Genomic DNA, 21,612 nt, shown 5'->3' on the forward strand with positions numbered 1-21,612 from the left:
AAAAAAAAGATATTATTGCTTAAAGGTGACTATTGTATTGTGGAATTTTAGATGGCGAATGATACGGATACTGTTTACGAAGAAGTTGACTATGAAGTTAGCTGGAGGGACTCTGTTTCTGAGCCTGAGCCTGAGCCTGAGCCGGAGATTGATTTGGCGCCAGCCAGTGATGGTATTTCAGGGTTAGAGGTTCTGAAGCAGCAAATGGCAATGATGCAGGAGCAGATAAAGACATTGGAGGCCAATCTCAAGGCTAAGGGGGTGATTTAGTATATCTTTGAAAAATATCTCATACTTTTGATACAATTTTAGTCAGCTTTAATATTCTCAACATGCTCAAGAATCCTTGTCTTCAGAGGTCTTGTTTATACATTAACAAAGTATCTTAGCATGTTTGCTTCTCTATTTAGAAAAAAAAAAAAAAAAAAGGGAGTACATTCAGTTAAAAAACGAAGAAAGTAAAAGGAAATAAAGCACAAAAGAATATTTGATTGATAACTGGCTTCTAGAGGATGCACGATGAAACTGATACAGAATTACAAAGGCCAAGCCAACGGTGGTTAGCTGCAAAATACAGTGTAAGTCGTGCAATTGCTGGCTTGTTTGCCACAATATATCACCAAGAGCAGCTTCTGAATTAATAACCTGCAATTAAGGTACCTTGACATACATAGACTAAACATAGATGGATCACAATTACAGTGCCATGAACTCCAGCCTGATGCAGAGTGCAGTTGAGAAATGGAGCGACAAGCAAGAGACTTATGAACTGCAAGCCCTGCTAGTGATGCCTGCACTCTTAAGACACCATAATTATTATTTACTCGCTAGCAAGCATGCAAAACAGCAACTAAAAAGCAAATTGTTTTTATTTTTATTTTTCAGTGTATAATATGGTTAAACAGCACCTCGCCCCTAACAGAGTAGACCTGGGATGAAGAAGTGGAGATAAAGGGAATGACACCATGGAAGAGGAGCAGGGGGTAAGGGTAAGACGGGGAGACAAACAGATAACTTGACAGAAACCAGCAATTCATAATACAATAATTTAAGGCAGCATGGACATGTGGAATCAGCAAACACAAGACAAATTGCCATGGCAGATCAACCGAAAATCTTAAGAGTTGCACTGTTTGGGTAGAGTTTCCCATGGTTCTGTATTTTAGAACGTACCTTAAGTTATTGAATGAAAGACATTAAAGAAAGAAAAAATGAAATCACAAATCAGAGACAAAAACTATTAAGTGTCCAAGAGCTTATGCGTAATGAAGACTAGGAAGCATCAAGCTTACAAAAACACTAGATAGCTGATTAATATTGCACTAAGTAGCAGTTTAGCACCAGCAAGATGAGGTAAATGCAAGAGGTGGGGTATTAGAGAAGGGAGGGTAAAAAAGAATCTGGTTAGAGGCTTGAATGAGTTGATTATGATGAAAATGTTTGACCCGTATCTGTCCACACAGTAGTTCTAATAGTGTGCGGTCATCAGAAGCCATAGTTGATGTTGGAGCAAAAACTATGGAACCCTCCAAAGCTAAAAGGGACCATCCATAATGCTCCAATAATAGATCTGTTCGTACGATATTGCTTAGTAGAGTTCCAATTCAGTTATGTGCATCACAATACCAATGTGATTGTCTCAATGTCATTATCTATGAAAGTACAAATGCTACAGTACCAGTATATGAAAAGAATTGGATCGGCTACTATTATAAACACCCTAGACCCTAGTGATATTAAAACATAATTAATAGTTCATGAAGAAAGCCATTTTATTTAGCAATATGACAAACAAAGCCCTATATTACAGAATTTAGAATCAGAACTTCTGAATTACAGCATATAGAAAGTATTATAGCTAGAAACAAGAAAAGTAAAATATTCAAATCCCTTGACCATGCAAGATAACAAAAGACGGCACCCACAAAGATGCTACCACAAAGTAAGGTATTATGTTCTGTAAATGAAAAGAGAAAAAGACGTACCAAAAAGAGTAAGTATGTGGAACAAACTCCTTGCATAAACAGCCAATTATTCTAAAGAGATAAGCCTTTGGAGTTCATTCTTCAGCCCCTTGCAAGATAAAAAGGAAAGTGCAAGAAGAGATCATACACAGGCAGGCAGGCAAGCAGGCAGCATGTGTTTACCCTAGGTTCTGACAGAAGAATTATAACTAGAAAAACACAACAAGAAATAAGCCAGCTCTATGACTATGAATGGGAGCATGGTGAACCTCATTAGAATCCAAACTCTAATCTCTGGGGTTGCAGGTGTGCCAAGTACAACATTTACCACATTCGCCATCCACATTCCCAAAATGAGAAAAGGGAAAAACAAAAATAACAATAGGAAAATAAAAATTTACCTGAATTACCAGACTAGAACAAACAATAAATACACTATATACAGGAAATTATAAGAAAATTGAAACATGACAGCAGCAGAAACTTAAACTTACATTCCATCATATTTTTCGCTCCATTGCTTTCCAGACAGAACCTAAGTAAAAGCTTTTTACAGTGTCAATATTCATTACTACCATGTCTACCAGCGCTCAGAAGTATCACTGTCTTCCCTATGACCCCTTATAGAGCCATGGGAGCTCCAGAATTGCTGCTCTGCATTGTCGTCCACTGGTTGACCATACTCCTCATCACTGTCTTCCTCGTAAATTTCAAATTCTGAATCATTCCCGTCAAACAGTTCTTCAAATCCATCATCTTCAGTAACATCATCAAAAGGTTCTAGCTCCTGATCAACAGCGATAGGATGATCTTTAATGAGAGTGTCACCATTAGCTAAGGCCAATTTCATTTCTCGCCTTATTCTCTTGCCATGCCTGACCAGCTCAAACAAATGATTTTTGATAAGGAGACCTTCATCCTTTTGGACGAGTTCACCATTATCATCATATGCCTCAACCAAGAACACGGTGTCCCTCTGGCCCTTCAAACTTACATAAAACAGTTCTGGATGCCGAACCAACATAGCCCTTAACTTGTTGGGTAGCCCAAAATCCTTTCTGAAATGTGTTAAATGGTCTATCAATGTCCTCTTTTCAACAGTCATCCCCAAAATTTCCCTCACTACACTGCAAGCCCTCTTTTCTGCTTCCAAAGAGCTTTTATGAAATTCTTTAAATGAAGTCTTATAGGGACATATATCAGGCAATTCTCCGAATCTAATCAAAAAATCATGATGGCGTCTCTTCACAGTTAAGCCCTTTCTTAATTTTACTAGCTTAAATTTCAAAGGCCTATCCACAATTAGCTCAGGTGAGTGATTTCTAAACTTTGGCAACGGTTCCGCTAAGTTTGGGTCCCAAGAAACAAGTTCGAGAGCATTACCATAGGATGTAGTAACAATCTTGAATTTTCCAGGATTCTCATTGCAAAGACGGGACCTAAAATTGGGTGGCAGACCAAGATCAGGCCCCAAATGTGCAAGCTTTGACATAACAAGCCTCCTATGAGGAGAAAGCATGAGAAGCTTTTGAAGCTTGTTGGCCATCACCACAGAAGCAGTAGACTTAAGATGGGCTTCTCGCAGAGAAAGCGATTCAGCAGCTGGGGTTAAACGCACACATAGTTGGGAGTTTGTTTTCGTTGCATTAAGGGGAGTAGGCGGATATGGCACATAGAAAAGCTCAAACAGGGTAGGATAACGTTCGATCATAGAGAGAATACACCGAGGCTTTGATAGAGATAAGTAGGAACGGCATTTGGAAAGAACGTGGATAGACATGTAGTGTTTAGGCTTCGAAAGAAGCAAATTCCTAAGCTTCTGCACAAACCGAATTCGATTTTGCTTAATCACATGCCTATCTAATGAACGATCTCGTACCAGCTTAGGAGCTGAGCAACAAATAGAGAGGGACTTCCTCTTACATTTCCCCGATGAAATTACAAAACCATACCCACCTCTACCAATTCTATCCATTGTAATCGAGGGTATAAAGCTCCGTGTTCGTCTCTGATCCAGGGCAGGAGGGAGAAAAGGTCTAATTTCATAGTTCAATCCTAACATTAAAGGGTTCTGCAATACATTAGCAACCAAATTTGATTCAATTACCAAATAATTCATGATTGAATCCTAAAATTAAAGGGTTATGCAATACATTAGCAACCAAATTTGATTCAATTAACAAAAAAATCATAGTTCAATCCTAACATTAAAGGGTTCTGCAATACATTAGCAACCAAATTGGATTCAATTATCAAATAAGGCTCGAAAAATCACATAAATAATTTCAGGGATATTTGATTTAATTATCAAATTAGGGTCATAAATTTCTTTTCTAGCAACATAATCGATGGTAGTGATGTTTCATAATCTTAGTAAGTAGAACCAATAGTTCAGATTTTAGAACCTAAACTTACTGCACTGACAATTAAATTAGAAAACCTCAAAGATAAACCCTATACTGTGAAATTGATATGATTGATTGATTACCCAAGGAAACAACTTACCTCAGAAAGCTGCTTCAATGGGGGATACAAGTATGGAGATTGTCAAGTGCGCTTCAATGGAGAATTGAGAAAGAGAACATTGACAGCAATTCAATGGGTTGGAGACCCATTTTAACCCGTGACCCATCCCAGTTATAAAATGGGTCAGATCCGTCTAAAATCCAATAAGCTGGGCTAACTTTGATCAGGTCTAGTCTTCGTACAGTGGCCTAGTAATTTTTTTTTTGTTTCTATAGTTGGTCATGATGGACATAAAAAGTCAAAGAATTACATACTTCCCTTTTTTTTTTTTTTTTTTTTTTTTTTTTTTTTTTTTTTATGCATCACTTTTTTTTTGTCCGTTTTTTTATTTGCATAATTTTCATTTATGATAATTTTCTACATTATTTTATAATTTCTCGCAACATGGTAGGTCCCAGCTTAATACAGAGTACCAATTTATCTAACAAGTACAGAGAAAATGGATATAAATTTGTAACAAAAATAAAAGGATTGGAGCAATAATGACAAGTCTCGACCCGACTTGCCCAAGTTTAATTTTAATGTAATGTGCAACATTTACTAAAAATGGTTGTTATACATTATGTGCAACATATGTTTTCTAACCTTTTTAAGTTGTCAATTTTCTCTATCTTTTTCATCATCACATGTATGTAGGTGTTAATAAAATATAATAACGATAATGAATTTATATGAGGTTTTTTTTTATGAAAAGTTTAATTGTAAATGTCCATGGGGAAAACACTCCATTCTTATAAGAAGTATGTGTTTATTTTCATGTATGTGATTATATGGTAATTAAAGTTGATAAAATAAAAATATAAACGAGGATCAATAACATTACCATAAACATTGACATGCGACTTTTTCGTAAAACTATTTTAATCAATTAACTCTTTAAGAGTATGTTATATTCAATTGATTTCACTTATGTGAACTTATATGATATTGTCTGAACTTATCTAAACATACTAGAGGTTACGTTAAAATAAAGTGAACTAAACGTACCATAAGAATTAACAGTACGCTCCCCGCCCCTGACTCAACCCATTAAGTGATTGAGCAAGTTTATTGACAATAACCCGTAAAGTGGCATGTACTTTTGTATTAGGGCTGAGCAAAATTATCTGAAAAATCGAAAACCCGAAAATCCGAACCATAACCTAACTGAAAATTAGGGTACCCGTTTCGATAACCATAACAGTTCGGGTACCCGATTTTGAGCACAATTGCAACAGAGATATGGAGAGAAATGAAAAACTAAAGAGCACTTGGTTGGTTGAGCAATTCGTAGAAGTTTTTAAGGCCCAACCACACTGGCAGCTAAAGAAATAATAGAGACTGTGAGGAGAGCATACAGGATGAATGTGAAAAAGGACTTTACTTACAAATTCAAATATTATGCTCACAGACTTTTGCATTGGTCTATGAAAGACCATTATGGTAAACTAGGAAGATACTTAGAAGCTTTGAGATTATCTAGCCCTAGAACTGAATTGGACTTGGTACCTGATCCTGATAGCAACTGCTTCCCCCCAATTTTTCAAAGACTATTTGTGTGTTTTGAGGGTTTGCAGAAAGACTGAAAATTAACAGACAAAGAATAAAAATAAATACAAAAAAAATACTAGTATAACTATTTCATTTAATTCCTCTAATATTTTTTCTTTTATATAAATAATCATTGTTAGAGTATTTAATATAGAGTATGAAAAAGTTTTGGTGTCTGTTTTTGCAGACAAAGTTTTAATATAATTTCCCCTGGGTTCTTGTCAAAAAATATAGAGTACAAATCTTTTCATAAAACCAAAAAAAGAGTACGAATAATGTAAAACTCAAAATGTTGTAAGGATAATTGAAACCGAATACGGAGTAATAAAAAACAAAGAAGGTACTGTGAAAGTCAATAAAACAATATTTCGTATGTGAAGACTACAACTATGAAATCTCTATTACGTAAATTTATTAACACTTCGTTCGGCTTCTAAGATTTCTCCATCACTTTTCATAATTAACTAATGAGAATAATCTTCAAAACATTAACTTAAACTTTTAATAATAATTACAATAAGATCACATGTGATTGTATTATTTTCCATTAACTAATGAGAATTCATAATTAAAGTTCTAATATATATTTTTAATACGATGAAACAATCTTTACGAGATAGATGAAGCAATTTATTTACACTCAATACTGTAATGTTAGTATTAGAGGTGTTAATTCAGATAACCGTATGGAGTTTGTGTTGACCCATGACGGGTCGGGTCAAAATTACCCTTTTCACTTGGATTGGGTCAGGTCGGGTCACTTTCGGGTCAGGTCACTTTCGGGTCAAGATATGTCGAGTTTAGGTCGAGTCATCTTCAAATCGATTCATAATCAGTTCAGATAAATTTGGATCGGATTAAAAGAGGGTTTGACCGGGTTAATTTCGAGTCGGGCTGATTTCGTTTCAGTTGATTTTGCAGTTCGGCCAAGTACAATTTAATTAAGATATGGTTGATTCAATATTAGATCAATTCCAAATAAAATCCTTTTGTGTTTGGCTAATTTTGGTCGGGTTGACTAAATTCAATATTCAAATAAAGCCATTTAAAACTAGAGTACTTATTGAGTTTTACCTCATCATTTGGTCAATATCAAGTAATTCATGTTACATTTTTCATATTATGTGACTAATAATTACAAGAGTGAACCATAAAACTAGGTACTAAACTATCTTAGTTGTTGCAGATTGGGTACTCAACTATCAAAAGTTGCAAATTGGGTATTAAACTATGAGATAGTATTTGCTGGAGAGAATATTTTGGCCACTTAACCTGTTCTAACTCGTTATAACCGGTTTTAGCCAAAAAAAAAAAAAAACAATCCGGCATTATATTAAAGGTGATGTTAACGGTTCTTTGAAGTTGACTGCCCAATTAATCTATTCATACCCATCTACAAGTACAAGCTAGCAAATTAAATCCTAAATTTGAAGAGATTACATAAGTTCATACTTCATCCTTAAAAAAAAAATGTCAGATATCTAAATGTGCTTCTAATGGTTCTTTGAAGTTAATTTAGTTAAGGGGATGTTCAACGCTTTACTCATTTAGTTGTAATGGCTAGATAATTTAAATGACAATTGCTTAGTCTTAAAATTGTACATTTTTATTGTAATTTATCTCAGACTTCAAGATATGAAAAAAATGGCTATCAATGTTTCCCCATAATCTGGTACAACAGGTAAAACAAGTTGAGTACAAAGTTTAGTTCACTCTAATTGCTTAGTCTTAAAATTGTACATTTTTAATGTAATTTATCTCAGACTTCAAGGTATGAAAAAAAAAAATGGCTATTCCATGCTTCCCCATAACCTGCTACAACAGGTAAAACAAGTTGAGTACAAAGTTTAGTTTACTCTAATTACAAAATACAATGTATTAGTATTCTCATTGAATGTTCTTATGTAATTTTTTTTTAATTTTTATTTTTTTATCATTGAGCCAAGTAACTATAATTAAATTTGAAAAAGATTTGAGTCAATACTTATTGTTGTAAAAAGAGTTTTAATGTTGAGATTTTTATAATTGTGTTTACAAAATTTTCGATGAGAGGTATATAAAGCTAATGTAATTTTCTAAACTTCATATTTGAAGTAAACATGTTACTCTGTAGGACTTCCTATTTATTTATAAAAGGTAAACTTTTTTTTTTTTTGACGGGATAAAAGGTAAACTTATTAATAATTATTAAATATAGTAGTATATGAACTTGAATAAAATAAATAAAAAACTTGTATATAGATGGATCAAAATAATTACGTTTAAGTTAAAAAAAAAAAGTTCAATAATAGGTTGGGTTTAAAATCAAAGCCGGGTTAAAATCGGGTAAGGTTAATATCAGTCGGGTCAAAATAGATCGGATTGAATCGGTTATTTGTTAGGTCAATTTCGGATAAGGTTAAGTTTAGGTCAGGTCAATTCGGTTCGGTTTGAGTTCAACTCGAATCAAATCGGTTTCGGGTTGAGTTCAGGTCGGATCAAATCGATGCCGATTTAAGTTTAGATTGGGTCAAATTTAGATTCGGATTGAGTTCAGGTCGGTTACAGATTGGGTTTGGATCCTGATTTTCTCAGATCAAATCGGATCGATTATCAAAATGAATGATTTTTTTCCAAATCGATTCGATTATGACACCTCTAATTACTACTCCATAAATAAAATTTTATAAAAATCGGAGATCCACCGTTGCATCACAAACCCGTCTTTTTCTCTGTTGCTCTCTCCCCCCTCACAACTCATCCTCTCTGCACAAAATCTGCTTTGCCAAATCCAAATTTAATTTCTCAAATCTAATTAACCTTGATATTCACTTATCAAATCAATTTAATGCTGCAACCCCATTTATCTATTTCTGGGGACAAATTACTTTTCGAGTTGAGTTGACTCATCCGAGTCTTTGCGTTCATTTTTATTTTCCCCAATTTTTAAGGCCCATTTAGTTTCTCTTTTCCCCACAACCCAATAAAGTCGGTTTTTTTTATGTAGAAATTCAATTAATTAATTAATTTTCTTAAAAAAAGAAAAAATTTCCCCATTAATTAGTTATAGTATCTGATATTTGGGAAAGATATTCAGGTTGAAGGAGAACGAGAGTTTTCCAGATTGCTCTTCTGTCTTAAAATTTAATTAATTAAAAGGTGATGTCGTTTACTCGTTTTCTTACATCTTCTAAATTATTCATACTTGGTTTATTTTATTGTATTTTAATTATGTTATGTTTATAATAAATTAATAATATTTGATTTGATGATTTGTGGGTTTATTATCTAATTTCTTTTCTGGGTTGTTCTTTGGTTGCAATTTTAGGGTATGTTTTAGGGATTTGAGATTTCATTATTTCTGGGTTTTTGGTTTTTTTTGTATGGGTTCAAGTTTTGATAGATGGGTTATAATTGTTTTGAATTGGGTGTTCTTTAGATTTGGAATTTAATTGAGAATTATTGAATTTTGCTTCTGTTTTTAATTTAATTTTTCAATTCTTTTTGGTGGGTGAAGATCCATAGAAGATCTAGTATTGATTTATTTTTGTTGGCAATTGATTTTTCTAGAGTATAAAGATTAGGGGTTTAGTGATTGACTGCTAATTGATTTTTGGTACTTTTGATTTAATAATTTGATGAGTTATTGCGAATTTTGTATATATTATATTTCAGTGATAGAACAGCTGATTGGTCTTTAAGCATTGGGTTTAGGTAGGAAATTATGCATGTATTCTGAATTTCAAGCTTTTTATGCTAATGCCAAGACATTCATGTGCAGGTGAATCATGTCTGAGCATCAGGTCGACGAATTCGACCACATGGCTGATGAGCAGGATGTTCCTGAATTCATTGAGGAAGTGGATGGGGAGTTTTATGCTAGAGATGTTGGCAATTTAAGAATGGATGAGTATGAGGCGGTATGTAGTATCTCTATTCATGTTGGTTTTCTGAGTTCTCTATTATCAAAAGGACCACTGTTTTTCTGTTCATGTCCTGGAATTTTGGTTCTACTACAGTGTGTATGTGTGGTTTCTTTTGAATTTTTATTTGGGTTCTTGACTTTTTTTGTGTGTGTTTGATTTGGTAGAAGTCTTCTCTTGCTTTTCTGTCTCTTTTATTAATAAAGGTCAAGTGGGATTAATGAGTTATTAGTTGCATGATTATGTACCAATGTTTGTATGATTACATCTTTTAAGGTTACTAATTTAATAAACTGAAACGATAATTGTTCTCTTGGTATATGGTAGTATGGTACTGTGTGAGATTAGCAAGCGAGGATAGTATTGGAATTTGAGGATAGAAGATAGTGATGATTTTGATTGTACTATGTACAATGTATAATTGGTTGTACATTGAAAATTGGCACTTACAAAGTTATTGAGTAGAATTTGCTATTTTACATAAAGAGTTGAGATCCTTGATAATAGTAGATTTTGATCTATTTTACCCCCAAAAGTCTTTATCACATCAATAAACAATGAAATTATATGAATCTCATCACTTACCTTGTGGCTCTTTAAATACCAAAAAAAAAAAACAATATAAAATTGAAATTAATATTACAACTTACGGTTTCACCTACAATTTCATAAATCAAACATTTCCTCACAACTCTTACAAACTAGACTCACATCATAACCCATTAAACCCAACCCACTTACTAAATGGCTAACCCATTGATGTAAACTATGCCTATGGGTGAGCGATTTCCATGAAAATTGAAAAATGCTCGAAAAACAGTACATTCGTAATTACACCAATATCCCTACTACATATGTAGGATTTACATTGGCCAACAACAACAACAATAACGTCTTAATCCCAAAATAATTTGAGGTGGCTAACATGAATAAATCGTAATTAGGATTCACGTTGGTCAAGAAAGTAAAAATTGACTACTTATTTTATTTTATTTTAAAAAGAGCATAAATGGCGGTTGAATTTCATGTCTCCACCTTGCTTCGAAGAAATTGGAGCTACTACTTATATCTGGTATGCAAGTTTCTCTGCATTTTGCATACTTTGTAAATTTTCATTTCTCTCCTTGAGCTTTATACTTTGTAAATTTTAGTTGCACACCATATGTTTGTCAAAATTCCTCAATCTACTTATCTTATTTATAATTTAATTTTTGCTTTGATTTATTTGTTCTTGCTGTTCAATTCTGAAAGGTGCTAACTTTATCAATCTCATCGTAAAACATGCTGGGTTTTTTCTGTTAATTATTTTATTGTATTTAATGTAAACTTCTAGTTATACGTCTTGCCTATTAAGTGTTCGACGAAATTCCCTTAATCCGGGGTTGTTTTGATGTTGTAGGAACTATTAACTGTGATTAAATTAGTTGAATTTTTCATAAGTTTCTGGGTTTTTGCTGATGAATCTTTATAATTTAACACCATATGACCAAAAACAGAGCAAGATAAACCTGGTTGATTACTTTAGTTGTTTTTCTTTTAATCTTTTTATCTGTAAGAGTTGTGATCTATTGATAATCTTTCAAATTCTAATGGTTGGAACTTTGAATCTTTGATGATGGTCAAGGTTGGAGGATATGATGCGATTAAAACACATCATTGAATGTTCGTCTTTTTGCTGTAACTACCATTATTCCGTTAGTGCACATCGTCTGTTCAATGAAATTTTCATTAGAAGTCGGAAATTGTTGAAGAATAATGGTTTCATGGGGAACTAGGTTGATATATCTATCAACTAAGAGAACTCTTTGGAAGTTTAGAAGGGTGTTTTGAGAAAGGTACATGTTGGAACTGATGTAAACAAGTATGATTTATGTACAACCCTTAATTCTTGTACAAAGATTCGAAATTCCCAATTGGGTTTGCAAATACACGTGAAGATAATTCAGTATGGTTATGGAGATAATTTAATATTGAGTAGCGCGCTTGTTGATTTTTATGCTAAGTGTCTTGGGATTGAAGATGCTAGGAGCATGTTTAATGAAATGAAGCAGCATGATGAAGTGTCATGGACATCTATTATATCGGGGTATCTACAGTATGGATGTGGAGTTGATGCCAATTTCTTTTTCAAGAAGATGCTAACAAGCGATATTCAACCTAATTGCTTCACTTATGTTAGTGTTATTGCTGCCTGTTCTGCTGAAAAAGAACCTCTTAAACAAGGCTTACTAATTCATGCTCATGTTATAAAGCTTGGTTTTATGGTTGACAATTTCGTGGTTAGCTCCTTGATTGATTATTACTCAAAATGTGGGAGTGTAGATGCTGCTGTTTTGATCTTCAATGAGGCATCAACTAGGGATAGTATTGTCTTTAACTCAATGATTGCTTGTCACTGCCATAACCTCTACGTTGAGAATGCAGTCAGACTCTTTTTACGCATGAGAAATCAGGGTATTAGCTCTACTGATTTCACCATGAGCAGCATTTTGCATGCATCTGGGAGGCTATCAGTTCTCCGGTTGGGAGGCAGGTGCATGGCTTGGTAATAAAATTAGGTTCTTTGACCAATCTGTTTGTTTTGAGCACTCTGATTGACATGTACTCAAAGAGCGGTAGCATTGATGAAGCTCGTTATGTTTTCGATCAAACAATTGAAACGAACTATGTTTTGTGGACAACTCTAATTTCAGGGTATGCTCAGAGTGGAAGAGCAATAGAGGCGCTAGAGATGTTTGATCACATGATGGGCAAAGGGTTTTTTCCTGATCATATTTGCTTTACTGCAGTGCTCAGTGCTTGTAATCATGCGGGTTTACTTGATAGAGCTGTAGAGAACTTCAACAAGATGATGAAGGATTATGATTTGTCTCCTACAATGGACCAATATGCTTGTCTAATTGACTTGTATGCTAGACAAGGGCATATAAGAAAGGCAATGCAATTGATGGATGAGATGTATTTTGATCCTAATTCTGTCATATTGAGTTCGCTATTGAGTTGCTGCAAAACATATGGTGCCGTGGAATTGGGAAGAGAGGTTGCTGATCAGCTCTTTGCTCTGCAGCCACAGGATTCTGCTGCATACCTAACAATGGCTCACATTTATGCTGAAGCTGGCTTATGGGATGAGGCTGCCAATATCAGAAAATTGATGAAGCCAAAAGGACTGGAAAAGTGTGGAGCATGGAGTTGGGTTGAAGTAGATGAACAATTGAGTTATTCTTAGTTGGTAGTCTTGGTACATCATGTCATTATACATCTCTCAATAATTTTATCTTGTCTGAGCACCTTAATTTGGGAAACAAGGTCCATCCGGGAAGAATGTGAACCAATGATGTGGATCAACTCCTTGCAGGGGAAGTGTGACAAGAAAGTATAAATATGATACATGTGATTTACCTAGGTATTGCTCTACTCTCAATAATAATTTTTTGTGTTCTATCACTACTATGGGTGTTTTTTAATCATTTTTTTCATTATTTTGTTTGTCTTCTGGTATTTATTCTTATTATTGGCTTACCTGCTAAGTGTAGTTGGAACCTCAATCATCTAAGGTATTAGCTTGTCTCGAGGAGCCAATTCACCATGGTGTCGTATTCCTGTTTTGCAACATCAACCTGTAAAGGAAAACCCAGAAAAAGGCAGAAGAGTGCAAGAGTGAAAGGTAATCGATGAACACATACTTCAAGTTAGGCTAATACATATGTTGCATATACCGTGCATGTTTGGGTTGAGTGTGACATCAACTGGCATTAGTATCAGCTCATGCAATATGTACACATTTGTCGTCTTCTGATAAGTAATTAGGAAACCTAGTACTATCATCTTGTTTTGCATCCAAGTGGTGATTGTAAATTTGTAATCACTGGATTTGTTTTGTGGTATAGGTTTTAAGCCTTTTGGTTTACTGAATTTCATTATGGTTTTTGATTGAAATATTACATTTCCCTCCAGAATCCCTACTCATTGTTGAAAAAGCTGAAGAGAAACATTGGGTCAAAGTAGAGCAAGTTTGCTTGCGCCCTACACAATCAGTATTCAATCAATGGTCTTAATGATATGTCACTTTTTACAAGATCTGAATATTTATTTTCAAAGTAAAACCTCTTCTATGTTCATTGGTGAAAATTATGTACCAAGGGCCTAAGGGAATCTCTGCTAGGTTCATCCATTGAAGGTGAGTGATCAGGCCAAAAGGTGTAGTCTATGGGCAGCAGGTGAATATTGCTCTATGAATTCTTATTGGTCTTAAGCGACTGAAGTGGCTAAGTTAGCCAAGCTGAGTCGACTTCAGTGTATATATATACTATCAAGCCTTTTTGAGTTGGAAGAAGGAATGTGTTTGTGAACTTATTTGTCTAAATGCTACAGTTCCTGGAGCTGCTTCCAAGTGATTACTGACTACTGAGTAATGCATATAGTAGATTTTTTTTGTCTTGCATTTTATTATTCTTGTGTACGATAATTTTATGCTATATTGAACAATGGAGTTGAGTAACGTGTTGCATGCTATTTTAAATGATGCTTCTTTGTCTAACAGCGCACTCTCACGTTTCAAAATTCATTATCACATTGTCTTCTTAATACCTCATAGTTAAGGATATGACATGATTTTACAAAACACTCTTGATAATAGCAAAATCACTCATTTTTAATAGTGATATCGAAATATGGTCATAAATTATTATGACTTCGTATTATATTTGAAAGGTGACAACTTATTTAGTACAAGTACAATATAAGATAATACGCAACTATTAACTTCAGATGGGAGAAGCAATTTATCTGTTTTATTATGGGTGAAAACAAATGTGCATTACCATATAGCACAAATAAGTGAAATCATTCTGGTGTGGTCCTGTGTTGCCTGTGCTAGATATGTACAAATGTACAAGTATATAGGACTATTTCTTTTTATATGCCTGAATATTTGTTTGATTGGACAATCCAATTGCACTCTGGAACATTTAGCATCCTATAGTGGGTTGAAACAGTCAAGAGTGATATCAGAGAATAATAATTAGGAAAAATTGACATAAATAATCCCACCTTTTAGTGGTCTGCTCATATTAGTCACACCTTTCAATTAGCTCTACCTCATGAGCATACCACTAAAATGAGGTAGAGCTAATTGAAAGGTGTGACTAATATGAGCATACCACTAAAAGGTGGGATTATTTATGTCAATTTTTTCTAATAATTATTATAAATATATATATATATATATATATATATTTTTTTTGTTTTTTGCTTGTGAATTCAATCTTTGATATCTATTTGGTTTCATTCGATCTTAGGCTTGTGGGTACAAAGAAAATCCTTTGATTGCTCTATTTGTTGCTCAAGGTGGTGTCTTTGTAGAGATTAAAGATTTGTTACATATTTCGTACGAGTATTAAAGTTTGTATTTCATTTTGGCCAATAATTTTACACTAATTTTCTAATCTTAAGAAAAAAAAACATCTAATACTGCCTCCATTCCAAACTAAAAGTCTTTTTGTATCCAAATCCTTTTTATGATTCAAAATTTATGAGAATATTTTTGTATATACTAAGTAGTTTCATATTAATATGTCGATAGAGACATAAGATTTTTGCTATATAAAAATGGACAATTTTTCAATGTACAACCAGTTGTACTTTGTACATGATATTATTAATGATGCTACTAATATTATTACTTTACCCATTTGCTTATGCCTTGAAAATACATGATTTAAAATTTAGTATTGGTTGTACCTTAAAATGGTACAAACGGTTATAAAGTGAAGTTTCTTATCAAGAGGTGCTGCCCTGGATCCTGTGTGGTCCTGTGTTGCCTGTGCTAGATATGTACAAATGTACAAGTATATAGGACTATTTCTTTTTATATGCCTGAATATTTGTTTGATTGGACAATCCAATTGCACTCTGGAACATTTAGCATCCTATAGTGGGTTGAAACAGTCAAGAGTGATATCAGAGAATAATAATTAGGAAAAATTGACATAAATAATCCCACCTTTTAGTGGTCTGCTCATATTAGTCACACCTTTCAATTAGCTCTACCTCATGAGCATACCACTAAAATGAGGTAGAGCTAATTGAAAGGTGTGACTAATATGAGCATACCACTAAAAGGTGGGATTATTTATGTCAATTTTTTCTAATAATTATTATAAATATATATATATATATATATATATATTTTTTTTGTTTTTTGCTTGTGAATTCAATCTTTGATATCTATTTGGTTTCATTCGATCTTAGGCTTGTGGGTACAAAGAAAATCCTTTGATTGCTCTATTTGTTGCTCAAGGTGGTGTCTTTGTAGAGATTAAAGATTTGTTACATATTTCGTACGAGTATTAAAGTTTGTATTTCATTTTGGCCAATAATTTTACACTAATTTTCTAATCTTAAGAAAAAAAACATCTAATACTGCCTCCATTCCAAACTAAAAGTCTTTTTGTATCCAAATCCTTTTTATGATTCAAAATTTATGAGAATATTTTTGTATATACTAAGTAGTTTCATATTAATATGTCGATAGAGACATAAGATTTTTGCTATATAAAAATGGACAATTTTTCAATGTACAACCAGTTGTACTTTGTACATGATATTATTAATGATGCTACTAATATTATTACTTTACCCATTTGCTTATGCCTTGAAAATACATGATTTAAAATTTAGTATTGGTTGTACCTTAAAATGGTACAAACGGTTATAAAGTGAAGTTTCTTATCAAGAGGTGCTGCCCTGGATCGGATCAGATTATACTTGATGTACAATTACTTTTTTTTTTTTAAGAGGTAAGCGGAGCCATACAGCCCAGCCCATCATATTACAGGAGGAAACTACGGGTGGGAGTGCCCGAAGATGTGCTCGATCCCGGGTGGAGACCACGGAATGTGAGTGTAGCTCCACTGAGCTATTCACTCACTGCACAACTGTACAATTAGTTTTGTCATCAAAATAAATTAGATCTTTTTAGGGGAAAAACAAGATTGTGGGGCAAGTGTATGTAAAAAGACTAGAAGTGAAGAGTGGTTGCCGTACAAGATTGCTCCATCACAACATATTCACATTCACTCCCTAGTCCCTACCTTCATTCTGCAAAACATAAAATCACTTGCACAATTTCACTCTTTCTCAACTCATTAAATAAAATCTCCATGTTGGTTCAACTACTTGATCCGGTAGCGCTAGCAATCCCCCCGTCTACAGATAATCTTCATGTATTTCTTTTTAGTATGCCTTAAGCGTTCGTGAATTCCGATTATTTTGTCTTCCACTTTCTATTTTTTGGATTTTTTTTATTGTGGGTTCTGTTCCTGCTTCTCCATCATGGGTTTTTATTTAATGAATTTTTTGTAGTACTTATAATTTAATTTATGCCCTTTCATGTATCTATGATAAGTACTATGGTCTAAGGATTATTTATGTTTGGTATGTCCCCTGCTTCCTCCTTTTCAGATATTTATAAGAAACTAAACTTCACTGTCTAAGTTATCTTTTTTGCAACTTTTGTTTTCATCAGGTGATTTTTTTATTTTTGGTAATGATGCAACATTATGAGCTCCAACAGAAGAATAAGATGGAGAAAGCCGAAAGCGCGGCGGAGCAATTACATGTTTGCACTGAGACTACTGCTGAATCATGCACCAAGCTCTTCTCCATAAGGTATGTTACATACTCCTTATGTCCGAAATTAATTGTCACGTTCATAGCGTAGTTTTGTATACCTAAGTCTGAACAGAGGTTAATTGTACTGTATAATTAATCCTATTGTATTCTGAAGTTGTTGAAACGCATTGTGAGTTTATTTTATGTCCGAAATTAAGGTCTTTGCAAAATCTTGGTATAAGACGATCTGTTTATAACATTTTTTTTGCTACAGAAGAAGTGTATAATCACTTATAACTTCGCATTATATTAGTTGTTTGAGATGATATGCTTTAATGTTACACCTAATTCAATTGAAAGGATTTATGCTTCTCCATAAGTTATGTTGTACACTCCGTAGTACGCACTTGATTCTATGGCATATTATATTAAACACTAATAAAATTTCAAAGTGAGATGAATTTTTTACTGTTACCTGTAATTTTTCATATTTTCACCTCGTTAAATCAATAGCATGTACTGTCTCTGAATTTATGCACTTGTTGTTCTGCAACCCTTCTGTTTTACCATTTCATCAATGTTTAGGTATTAGTTTATCAACTGCTGCAAAATTTCTTCTGAGCTACAAGTACGAGTGTATAACACTATTCTGATTTAATTTTCCCCTGCAGACAGTATGTTTATCTTTCGCGTCAAAAGAATATATTTCAGAATTGGCCATTCCCGGAGAAATACTTAAAATCGTGCCTTGAGTATGGTGTTACAAACGTGCTTCCACCTCTTGAAGCTCGAGTTGTACTTGAAAGGAAAAGTATCTCATGTGATAAGGGAAATGTGGCGAATGTAGGAAATGATCATGACACGTTAGTTGAAGCAACGATATCTATGAAATCTGAACAATTCCAGTTGGTAACCCTTTCATGTAATGACCAAAAACAAGAGGAAGAGAATCCTTCTGACGTGCTTAGTCCGGGTTATAGGTACATGAATGAGGTTACACCCATAAGTCCTAGTGTAGTATCAGCACGAGAGGGGAATAAAACAAGGAAGTGGAGGCGTAAAATGAAGACTATGGCAGAGATTTTTGCTACTGCAAAGCATTGCACTTTAGAAGAGGTTGATGAAATGAATGACTTGAGTTGCACTTCTGTTACAGCCCTGGATATAGAAGGAGAACACAGGAGAAAAAATCAGGTTGATTTCGAGTACTTTGATTCTAAATCAGAGCTCACAGATGATGGTGCAGATTGTAATAACAGACTGTCCAAACGTATGCCAGTGTTAAAGTCTTGGAGCAGATTACCAAGTTCATCATTTAAATCAACTAATCTAATTACCAAGGTATATATCAATCTCGCTTTACTATGGTCTTGCATTTGATTTTTGTTGACTGTTCGTATTATTGTTACAGTTTATGAATATTTAAGTCTGATAATAGTACTACTATACACTAATGAATCAGGCTAATTGCCTGAACAATTAGGCAACTGCCTCTACTTGCGCGTCTTTCCTCTGGTTCTATTGATAAATTTGTCTGGTGTTATTTTCCTAAATTTTTCTCAACTAACACGGAGTAATTACTTTTTTCTTGATAGAATCGGACAAAAGGATGTTACAGGAGGACGCGAACTAATGATTCAAAATCATCATTCGAGCTGCAGGATGCATATATATTTATGTCGAAGTGAAATACTTGAGGTTGAATCTCATATTGATTATCATTTTGGACACTGATTGTCATTGCTGTTGGAGATCTGAAGATCTGCGTGCTAAACATTATTGTGGATTTGTAGAGTTAAAGAAATTTAAAGGTGATAAAGTTTGACAAACAATACATTTAAAGTTAAAGATGTTATGCACTTGTGATGTTTTTTGGCCTCATCTTCTTTGCTTAACTATACAAATAGACAAGTCATGCATACATAATAGTTGTGCAATCGCGTATGTTAATAATATGTAGTACTTCGTACATCCCTTAACGCATCTCTAAACTTTTGATACTCCTCATACTACTACTCTTTTGGCGGAGAAAGAAGACATCAACGTAAACAAAAAGCAATACATGCATAAACCAAAGTTTTCTTGCACCTTAATTTAATTTTACATCAATGTCATCCTTTTATCATGTGCCTAATCAGCTAATCTTGATACTATATAGTAACTTATTCACAGAAGATCTATACATTCCAACCGATATGATGACTAATTTCTCGAGCCAAATCGAGCAATCACACCCTCCCCCCAAATTAATAAATTCTTGCATTACAAACACGGAATCCTCTATTCAAGGTCTCATTAAGTTGTGTAGGCGTAGGAAGAATTATCAACAAAAAACTTTCAAGTCCTCAACAAATAATGATCTAAGCAATGACGTTGTACCATGGAGACTTCATCTAGTGAATATCCTAGAATCCCCTCAAGCTCATATCGTCGTGATTATTCTACTAATATTTGATCTCGCGATATCCTTTATTGAGCTCTCTTCCTCTTTAACACCAACCAAATGCAAAGATGTGGAAGGAAGAAGACTACAAACATGGTTTCATTGGGTAGGAGTTATAATTCTAGGCCTCTTATTTTTGAAAACAATCCTTTTGTGTGTAGGGTTAGGCAGGGCATTTTTCGAGAATCTAGGCTATGTTGTTGATGGTGTGGTTGTAGTGGTGGCATTGGTGTTAGAGCTGGCCTTAGCGAGGGTTGGTGGAGGATTGTTGGTGGTGGTGAGCTTATGGCGAGTGGTTCGAGCCGTGGAGAGTGTGTTCGAGTTAAGTGATGATGCCATTCAAGCCAAGGTTGAGTAGGTGATTAGTGAATTTGTTGTGTTAAGAGAGGAAAATAAGAGCCTTTTGGACACAATTGCTAAAGAAGAAAAGATCATACTACAGCTTCAAGAACAGCTTGGTGGCCTTTATACGCAAATGTTAACAACTTCAATTTTCTAATCTACAGTATTGTGAATGACTTGCTTATCTTTGTACAATGGTAAATACTTTTATACATTGTTATAATGGATGCGAAAAAGACTAAACAAAATCAACAAATGAAAACGAGGGAGCCCCAGTTCCTCATCACGAGGAACACTTTTGTTCCTTATAATGACATTTTGGAAACTAACGTGATGTTTTTCACTAGTGGGGACCGCCTGTCAATTTTGGGTGGACCTCTTTGCTCTTGACCCATACCCCATGAGGAACAAAACCCTCACAGTGAAGAACAGGGAATTACTCAATAAAAACACAGATGTTTAACATTGATCACTTATAAAGTTACAATGCAAGTTACAATGCATTCATTAGATACGTCCACAAGCAATCTCTAATGACTCAGATATTATGTTAACCCTTAATTAAGTCCAAAAATGGTTTCATCCAAAACCAATTAACCGATATTAAAGTTCACTTGTCTAAAAAATGTTTCACCTAAAATTATACTCCGTCCGACCGTCCCTTCTATATTGTGTGCCCCATATTTCTTTTAAAGTCGCCTCTAAAAATTTGTCCTTTGTCACTTATGAATTCAACTCAACAATGATTAAGTAACAAAGTAAAAAATGACAACGGGCAAACAATTGAGTATGAAAATAGGAGGAATATGTAATTAGTCTTAAAAAGTCTTTAAATTTCTCTTATTTATTCGGGAGACTTACAATTCTTATACTAAGTATGTATTATTTAAAAAGGATACTTCTTTCGTCTAGTAATATTGCAACAATCAGACTTTTATATTATTTATCACGCTTGTTTAACCACATATTATGATTTATAGAGAGTGAGGGATAACTCAGTTGGTAAGAGCTTTCCTCCCGGTTCCAGGTGATCTTGGAATCGATTCTCATCCCCGCCCTAAGTGGCTCATATGAACAAAAAAAAAAAAAACATATTATGATTTATATGTAATGTAAAATATAGTCACGTGGGTTCTTGTTAGATTCACCTCGTAAAATACTTTCACAATATCAATTTTTTTTTTTATTTATTTTTACTCTTATATAATTATAGATATTTAACATATAATATGTGTTTTGAGATGTAATTTTATCCTTATTGCAATATTTGTGAACTGGAGAAAGTATAAGA

At 33.9% G+C, this 21,612-nt stretch overlaps 2 protein-coding genes and 1 pseudogene across 5 annotated transcripts; 2 read left to right on the forward strand and 1 right to left on the reverse strand.

Annotated features, from left to right (window-relative positions):
• Window positions 1-247: 247 nt before the first annotated feature.
• LOC110711625 (protein ROOT PRIMORDIUM DEFECTIVE 1-like) lies at window positions 248-4,779 on the reverse strand. Of its 4 annotated transcripts, XM_021890040.1 has the most exons (4): window positions 4,470-4,779; window positions 2,459-4,035; window positions 1,986-2,073; window positions 248-791 (listed from the first exon to the last, which is right to left on the reverse strand). In XM_021890040.1, the coding sequence occupies exon 2, from the start codon at window positions 4,024-4,026 to the stop codon at window positions 2,545-2,547; it is 1,482 nt and encodes a 493-aa protein (XP_021745732.1). In that variant the 5' UTR covers window positions 4,027-4,035; window positions 4,470-4,779; the 3' UTR covers window positions 248-791; window positions 1,986-2,073; window positions 2,459-2,544. The 4 variants fall into 4 exon arrangements, with proteins under 4 accessions (XP_021745732.1, XP_021745734.1, XP_021745731.1 ...); XM_021890042.1 differs by lacking the exon at window positions 1,986-2,073; XM_021890039.1 differs by having other exon boundaries at window positions 1,986-4,035.
• A 4,472-nt stretch (window positions 4,780-9,251) lies between these two features.
• Window positions 9,252-19,503, forward strand: LOC110711782 (annotated as a pseudogene).
• Window positions 19,504-19,618: 115 nt separating this feature from the next.
• Window positions 19,619-20,797, forward strand: LOC110711776 (voltage-gated hydrogen channel 1). Its single transcript, XM_021890192.1, is given in 1 exon segment — window positions 19,619-20,797. A coding segment is annotated over 1 exon segment (834 nt). The 5' UTR covers window positions 19,619-19,644; the 3' UTR covers window positions 20,479-20,797.
• Window positions 20,798-21,612: the final 815 nt, after the last annotated feature.

This window comes from Chenopodium quinoa, unplaced genomic scaffold, assembly GCF_001683475.1.
Source record: "Chenopodium quinoa cultivar QQ74 unplaced genomic scaffold, ASM168347v1, whole genome shotgun sequence".
Taxonomy (NCBI): Eukaryota; Viridiplantae; Streptophyta; class Magnoliopsida; order Caryophyllales; family Amaranthaceae; genus Chenopodium; species Chenopodium quinoa.

What these genes read in the sequence shown, in the direction of transcription:
- LOC110711625 (XM_021890042.1), bottom strand. Translation starts at nt 4,026, where the DNA reads ATGTTAGGATTGAACTATGAAATTAGACCTTTTCTCCCTCCTGCCCTG.